This window comes from Cyprinodon variegatus, unplaced genomic scaffold (genome assembly GCF_000732505.1).
Source record: "Cyprinodon variegatus isolate N-32 unplaced genomic scaffold, C_variegatus-1.0 Scaffold183, whole genome shotgun sequence".
Lineage (NCBI taxonomy): Eukaryota > Metazoa > Chordata > Actinopteri > Cyprinodontiformes > Cyprinodontidae > Cyprinodon > Cyprinodon variegatus.
This window is the reverse complement of record NW_015150636.1, coordinates 1,162,246-1,170,215: the sequence shown is the minus strand read 5'-3', so window position 1 is coordinate 1,170,215 and position 7,970 is coordinate 1,162,246. Positions and strand designations below refer to the sequence as shown.

The following is a 7,970-nucleotide window of genomic DNA, read 5'->3' as shown; positions in this document are numbered from 1 at the left end:
TGATTCAGTGGCTGAGAGGGGAAGTGGACATGCAGACATTTAACATCTTAACACCCACATAAGTTTGGATAATCCTCGCCTATTTTGCATACCCACATGGAAAAGCAAATAACGGGGGAACTTTAAGCCCAAATTCCATGTGTGAAGCATCATTTGAAAGCTACTCCTTCTAGTTTCTGACAATAACACTTTTAGAAGTTTGAATTCTGAATATGAGCGGACTTTAACTTTTAACTTTTACATCATGGTGTGAATGTGTTTGATTGGGTCAATAATGAAGCAGGTTCAGGTGTGGCTGATTAGATTAATCCAATAAATGCAGTGATGAATGGAAGGAAAGGTAAAAGAGGCTGTTTTAGTGAATAGATGAAGAATCAGTGATCAGTGTGTGAGGTTTAGGAGAAACAGGACCGTCCTCACAGCAGATTGATGACATCGATCCGTCCAAACACCGCCTCTTCTGCGGACCCGATCAGCGTATTGATCCACTGAGCATCCTCTGATTGACTCCTTCTAATGATCAGTTCTTCCCGTTTCATGGCCGAAATCATCATTTTCCCGCCTCTCGTGAGATTATAAGACATTTGGGAAAATAAAAAGTTAAATCACTGATTGTCTCTGAACGCTCTCTCTGTCTTCTCGGTGTTTTAAACCTCAGTTTTTCTCGTTTTCCTCTCTAAACTTGTTCAGTTGCTTTCCGTTTAAGACGTTGCCAGGACAACCGCTCGGCTGAGAAACCTCTCGCGATACTTTGATACCGCGTGGCATTGTGGGTATTGTCATGGCGGCTGTCTGCTGGTGACACAAAAAACGTTTGGCGGTGTGTCCAGAGAAACCTGCTCCTGGTGTTTCTGTTTTCTGTCAAAAGTTGTGAGACGGTTCTCGGTCTAAGCCACCGGCAACATGGCGTCAACGGCGGCGGGGAAGCAGCGCATCCCCAAGGTTGCGAAGGTAAGAACCCCAGGAGGGAGGTTAGCATCTGATGCTAACAGCGGCTAAAGACATGGAGGAAATTCTGGCGGTTTTGATAAACTGTTGATTTTCTGCTGGCAGAAAGCTGTTAGAAATCTACTAATTCAAGTTCGGGTTTGGCTCCAAGATGTTTGATTAGATCAAATAATCACTTTTTATCACTTTTTCCGGTAGCATGGCACAACAACGCTAATGTTAGCCTCCGAATTAAATAAAGGCATATTCTTCTGTTTTAATGTTCAACACTTTGGGCATTTATTTAACCGCCCCCATAAATACAATTGTTTGGTTTGGTTTGTTCTGCCGGTGAAGATTCACAGCCATCCAGGTCAGAGTCATTCCGAAATAAAGTTAAAATCAATCCACTGGACTTTGTTTCCAAGTTCGAAGACGTTTCTCTTCCATCCAGGAGGTTTTTTCAGTTCAAAATCTCAGAAATAATGTTGAGTTCCAGGTTTTATATGGTAGAAACATGGAAATAGAAACAGATGAACGGGAACAAAGATTGGAGTATTATTTGTAAACATCTACTATCATGTCAGGCTCTCAGTTTCATAGGACTTGGTTGAAATGATGATGAATCAATTATGGAAATAGTCGATTCAGCTTCAATAGTCGATTCGTTCAGCTTCATTCAGCATTATTTAGCTCCAGTTAACAGGGATTTGATCGATGCATTAGTGGACAGTTTCTTTAATAGTGATAATAAATCAATTGTTTCATCCCTGCTTATGGTGTTTGTGTCTGAGCTTCTTTCTATGATGTAAAGACACAGAAAACGTTCTGGTGCAAATTTCTGAAGCAGTTTGTGTTTTCAGGTGAAGAATAAAGCTCCTGCGGAGGTTCAGATCACTGCTGAGCAGCTGCTCAGAGAAGCCAAAGAGAGGGAGCTGGAACTTCTGCCTCCACCTCCCAAACAGAAAATCACTGATAAGGATGAGCTCAACGACTACAAGCTGAAGAAGAGGAAGGTCGGTTCATTAATGCAGTTAAACTGTCCTTACCTCACTTTTTAAAACGTGATTACCATCAGACTAAAGAAAGGAAAGCTGTTTCTCATGCTGTGAATCTGCCTTTTTTTAAAGGGCTTTGAAGACAACATCAGGAAGAATCGAACCGTCATCAGTAACTGGATTAAATACGCACAATGGGAAGAAAGCCTGCAGGAGATCCAGCGGTATGCATCTAAATGCAAACGTCTTAAATGTCGACGTATTTGACGCTGAACGGTTCAGCGAGGTCTGAAAGATGCATTTAGATCGTCGGACCAACCTGTTCTCCGGTCTGTCCGCAGGGCTCGGTCCATCTACGAGCGAGCGCTAGACGTCGACCACCGCAACATCACTCTGTGGCTGAAGTACGCCGAGATGGAGATGAAGAGCCGTCAGGTGAACCACGCTCGCAACATCTGGGACAGAGCCATCACCATCCTCCCACGGGTCAACCAGTTCTGGTAGGACCACCCCTCACTCTGGACCCATGTGGCCCCAATGTTCTGGTTACGATTTAAAGTTCAGCTGCCGAACAGAACCAGCGTCCTGCCTGCTCGCCATCAGAAGGGCCGCCATCCTACAAATCATTCAGTTAAATCCCTAAATTTGTCCTGGTTTAAATAAAACTCCTCAGATTATTTACAGAAAATGTCTCAATTGGTCAAACAAACATGAAAATCTTTCATTCAGATTAAATTATTTTTTCGTGTGTGTAAAACTTGTTCAGTGTCATCGGGTAAATTCTATTCAGTTTATTTCTATAGCTCCAATTCTAAGTTTACTTTCCAGTTCACCAGATCATCCAGTCAGATTGATTCAAAGTTTTCTATCTAAGGAAAACCAGCTGATTGCATCAAGTCAATTATTTTTGAATAAACAAAAAACCAGATATAATATAGAAAATGAAGTAAATAGAAAGTCATAACAGAAGTAGCATCTATTTAGGGCTTATTCTACTGTAGCTATGTGGTTATTTTGCTCATTCGCTGTTTGTTTGCTGTAAGCGTCATTAGATTTCTCAACCTCTAATCTTATTAATTTCAACACAACATAAATCCTTAGCTGCCACTGATCTCTTATTTATTCACTGGATTGCTGATGGCCCTAAAAAAGTGAAACCACCGCCCGCCATATTGGTACTCCCCACTCCGAAGGAGACACTCAGTAAAAAACCCTCTCTGTATAACTTTTGGCTGCAGAAACCAGCATCGTTGTTCTATGCTGTAGCGCACATATTGTTTACATTGCAACCGGTCTAACTTAGGAGTACCAATATGGCAGCCGATGGCTTAACTTCAACCCCGCTCTACCAACGGGCAATCAGCAATCCAGTGAATAAATAGAGATCAGCGTTAACAAGTCATTAACCCTTCTTCTACTTTAGGCACCAGAGCGCCACCTTCTGGATATTTCTTTATTAGCAGCCAGGAGCAGATTTTAATTAATTTGTGACTTTAAAGCATTAATATTCCAAAGATGCATCATTTCAAGTTGAAACTTTGAACACATTTATTTACTCTTTCTATTTCTGTCCAGTATTGCTTTATTACGGGACTAAAACCTGCCAACAGAGAGAAAACATAAGATCATTAGATGTTATTCGCTTGAAGGAAGTCCTTTGGTTTCTTTTCATTTTCTAGCCTCCATTGCTCTTCAGATCCTCAGCCTTTGAATTTGTGTCCAGGTACAAGTACACCTACATGGAGGAGATGCTGGGGAACGTTCCCGGCTGCAGGCAGGTGTTTGAGCGCTGGATGGAGTGGGAGCCTGAAGAACAGGCCTGGCACTCCTACATCAACTTTGAGCTGCGCTACAAGGAGGTGGACAAGGCCCGCACCATCTATGAGCGATATATCCTACTGCTGGCTTAGCTGGGGGGGCAGAGGGATCCAGAGGTGTTTTCAACGTCTACTTCAGGTTGTTTCAGGGCTCTGAGGTCACATTTGAATGATCCTGGATGGTTTTAGGTCTGCAGACTTGCTTCCTTCTAAGGGTTCCCTTCCCTTTATCATCTCATGATTTAAGCTGCTGATGGACCTGAGAAGCTTGGTGGACAGACGTTCTCCAGGGGATCGCTGAAGGCAGAGGTGGTGGATCTGGAGTCAACAAATTATCTCCATGGTTACGTTCACACAGCAGTCTGAAGTGACCCAAATCTGTTTGTTTTTTTGCCCATATGTGACCTGCATCTGATCTTTTAATTAGATTTTTTTGGTTGGGAAAGATCGCTTGAAGGGCTCTGTCGCTACCATCCATGCTGTAAACCTAGAGCACGCTGGCCTGAGGCGTGATCGCGTCCTCTACTACGCATGCGGGACACTTGAGATCACAAACAAGTTGCTTATATTTGGAAACCTGAACAGCAACGCAAAAAAATCGGATTTCTCAAAGAAATTGGAATGGATCATCAAGGCCTGCAGTGTGAACGTAGCTCATGTCATTTATTTGTTCTGCTCAGCCACTGAACCAGGGGAGTCCAGAACCAGCTTAAACCAGACTGGACTCACCTGGTTCAGTGGCTGAGCAGAATCAGAGGACTTGCTGACTTCAGATCCTAAACCTGAAGGTTTCTGGGATGTTTTGTGGCCTTTAATCTGAAAGCGGACTGACAGGAAATGAGGAGCAGGAAAAAAACCCAAAGTAACGACCTTTGAGTCAGAAACCAGAAAAGCTTCATGGAGGATAAAGGTCACTGACGTCCTTCCTTCATCTTCCATCCATCCATCCATAATCATCCATCATCCACTATCGATCATCCATCCCTGGTTTTGGTTGACCTTCAGAGGCTGACCTGTGCAGATGCTAGGCGTGTAAATCACATCCATCATGGCGATTCGATTCAGTATCGATTTCCTGACCCAACGATTCCATTATTTTCGATACTCGAGAATAAACCACGATACGATTCGATTAATTGGATCATTTTTTTTACACCTTACAGGCTAGACATTGTTTCAAATTTGAAATAAATCAATGAAAGCCGTAATACTGTTATGTTTTTTTTTTTTTTTTTTTTTTTTTTTTAGAAACAACAGCAAATAACAGAAGTAGAAAAGTAGCATCAAAAAATCCTGCAGAAAATGAGTGCAATGCAATACCTCGGCTCCAGACGTCCCGCCCCCTCCACAGACGCTCCGCTGCTCCTCTCCCAGATTGTAGCTGACCGCAGACGGCGCCGCAGACAGACCGAAATTGCGGAAAACAACTGGTGAAGTTTGACCCGCTAGAAGAGCGAGGTGCGCGAGAACGCTGGGACCCTTTTTCCAGCTGGATCTCCGCTCTTTTTGGCCCTCATGTCCCTCCGTCGTCAGACTAAACTCGCCCCCACTTCCTCGCCGCCTCGGCCGTATCTAGACCCACAGCGTGTAGCACAGACCACGCTTCAATACTGAGCATAAATCAAAAATGTCTGCATCAAGCTCACTGCGACACACTGCTGTAAGAGTATAACCAGGAAGCGAGGTAGGAGGGCAAAATAGGTTTAGCGCCACCGCAGCACGGGAGGAGAATTACGCCCAATGGATAAAAATAGACCGGAGGAAAAAAAAAATGAATCGATTCTCTTGCGGACTTATCGATGCATCGGATCGTCGGCTGTTGGATCGATGCATTATACATTACACTGGTTCTGCAGCTGATAGTTTAGTTGAACACTCCAGTCATCCTCAGCTCAGCGGTGGTCTTCCTGTCGTCGACTTTCTCAGCAGCGTCTTTGGTTTTAGCATCAGGAACTGGTTCATCTGCTTCCTGGTTTCCTTGACTCCAGTCCACTCGTCATTGTCCACCCTGAGGTGAAGAACTGGATCAAGTACGCACGCTTTGAGGAGAGGCACGGCTACGTCGCCCTCAGCAGGAAGGTGTACGAGCGAGCCGTGGAGTTCTTTGGGGAGGAACACGTAGACGAGAACCTGTTTGTAGCCTTCGCCAGGTTTGAGGAGACGCAGAAGGAGGCGAGTTGTGTTGGAACGTTTTGGGTTGACTTTAGCCGCTCCGCTGTGCGTCTGACTCTGTCCTTTCCTCACAGTTTGAGCGCGTCCGGGTCATCTATAAGTACGCTCTGGACCGAATCCCCAAACATCAGGCGCAGGAGCTCTTCAAGAACTACACCATGTTTGAGAAGAAGTTTGGAGACCGCAGAGGAATCGAGGACGTCATCGTCAGCAAAAGGAGGTTTCAGTACGAGGAAGAAGTCAAGGTGAGTCAGAGAGCGGATCCTGGAGATCCAGAGGAGGTGGGTTGCCTCGACTGACTCCTCCTCTTTGTTTGAACCCAGGCCAACCCACACAACTACGACGCTTGGTTCGACTACCTGCGCCTGGTGGAGAGCGACGCAGACGCCGACACCGTCAGGGAGGTGTACGAGCGGGCCATCGCCAACGTACCGCCCATCCAGGAGAAGAGGCACTGGAGGCGCTACATCTACCTGTGGATCAACTACGCCCTGTACGAGGAGCTGGAGACCAAGGTGGGTTCAGAACCAGAACCGGAACCGGAGCCGGAGCGGCTCAGAGCCGCCACGTCTAACGGCGGCCGGTTCTGTTTGCAGGATCCAGAGAGGACCAGGCAGGTGTACCAGGCGTGTCTGGAGCTCATCCCTCATAAGAAGGTAAGGATCAGAAGCAGGCAGCGTCTCCCGGCGCCGCCCACCGGTTCTCACGTCTCCGTTCTGATGATCAACGTCTCGGTTTTGTTCCAGTTCACGTTTGCCAAGATTTGGCTGCTCTTTGCTCAGTTTGAGGTCCGACAGAAGAACCTTCCAGGAGCCAGAAAGATCATGGTAAGTATTAACCCCCCTGATCTGAACACGAACCTGTAAAGTGGACCAGAACCGACCGGAATCATATCCCAGATTCCCCGTTTGGATTTGGAGCTGGGCTTTGACTAGGACGTTCTAACAGCAGCCTGTTTTAAAGATGATGCTGCTTTGAAAATATGTTTAAAGTTGTACAGAACCAACAGCAGGGCCTTACTGGATCCAGCAGAACTCTGTAGAACTCAGATAGCGGTTAGCATAACTAAGTTTGGAACCAGTTAGGTCCGAGTGGATTGGTACTGGTACCACTCCACCAGTGGTTCCTGTACCGGTTTACGGTTCCAGATCTGATTGGACCCTCAGCAGAAATCTGGACCTCCATGTCTGTAGAATGTTCTATAGCACAGAGGGACGGGTTCAGGACGCGGCGCTGGTCCGGACCGGTCCGTTTGTAACGATGCTGTGGTCTGTCGTTGCCAGGGCACGGGGATCGGGAAATGTCCGAAGAACAAGCTGCTGAAGGGTTACATCGAGCTGGAGCTGCAGCTGCGCGAGTTCGACCGCTGCAGGAAGCTCTACGAGAAATACCTGGAGTTCAGCCCGGAAAACTGCACCACCTGGATCAAGTTCGCCGAGCTGGAGACCATCCTGGGCGACGTCGAGAGAGCCCGCGCCATCTTTGAGCTGGCCATCAGTCAGCCCCGACTGGACATGCCCGAGGTTTGACTTAACCTGACCTCAGATTAATCGCAGATCAGGGGCCTCGTGCAGGAACCGCGACTCGGCAGATCAGGGGCTTCATGCAGGAACCACGACTCGGCAGATCAGGGGCCTAATGCTGGAACCGCGACTCGGCAGATCAGGGACCGCATGCAGGAACCACGACTCTGCAGATCAGGGACCGCATGCAGGAACCGCGACTCGGCAGATCAGGGGCTTCATGCAGGAACCACGACTCGGCAGATCAGGGGCTTCATGCAGGAACCACGACTCGGCAGATCAGGGGCCTCGTGCAGGGACCACGACTCGGCAGATCAGGGGCCTCGTGCGGGGACCGCGACTCAGCAGATCAGGGGCCTCGTGCAGGGACCGCGACTCGGCAGATCAGGGGCCTCGTGCGGGAACCGCGACTCGGCAGATCAGGGGCCTCGTGCAGGGACCGCGACTCGGCAGATCAGGGGCCTCGTGCGGGAACCGCGACTCGGCAGATCAGGGGCCTCGTGCGGGAACCGCGACTCGGCAGATCAGGGGCC

At 47.6% G+C, this 7,970-nt stretch overlaps 2 protein-coding genes across 2 annotated transcripts in view; one reads left to right on the top strand and one right to left on the bottom strand.

The window, feature by feature from the left end:
- cfap61 (cilia and flagella associated protein 61) overlaps positions 1-623 on the bottom strand; it is a 50,642-nt gene extending 50,019 nt beyond the window's left edge. Inside the window, exon 1 of the mRNA XM_015378986.1 lies at positions 421-623. Coding sequence (XP_015234472.1) covers positions 421-584 — 164 coding nt within the window. The 5' untranslated portion in view covers positions 585-623. The remainder of the gene's footprint in view (positions 1-420) is intronic.
- A 136-nt stretch (positions 624-759) lies between these two features.
- Positions 760-7,970, top strand: part of crnkl1 (crooked neck pre-mRNA splicing factor 1) — a 10,788-nt gene continuing 3,577 nt past the window's right edge. Inside the window, exons 1-11 of the mRNA XM_015378994.1 lie at positions 760-951; positions 1,791-1,943; positions 2,058-2,149; positions 2,267-2,425; positions 3,649-3,815; positions 5,736-5,914; positions 5,989-6,159; positions 6,238-6,429; positions 6,511-6,570; positions 6,661-6,741; positions 7,198-7,437. Coding sequence (XP_015234480.1) covers positions 904-951; positions 1,791-1,943; positions 2,058-2,149; positions 2,267-2,425; positions 3,649-3,815; positions 5,736-5,914; positions 5,989-6,159; positions 6,238-6,429; positions 6,511-6,570; positions 6,661-6,741; positions 7,198-7,437 — 1,542 coding nt within the window. The 5' untranslated portion in view covers positions 760-903. The remainder of the gene's footprint in view (positions 952-1,790; positions 1,944-2,057; positions 2,150-2,266; positions 2,426-3,648; positions 3,816-5,735; positions 5,915-5,988; positions 6,160-6,237; positions 6,430-6,510; positions 6,571-6,660; positions 6,742-7,197; positions 7,438-7,970) is intronic.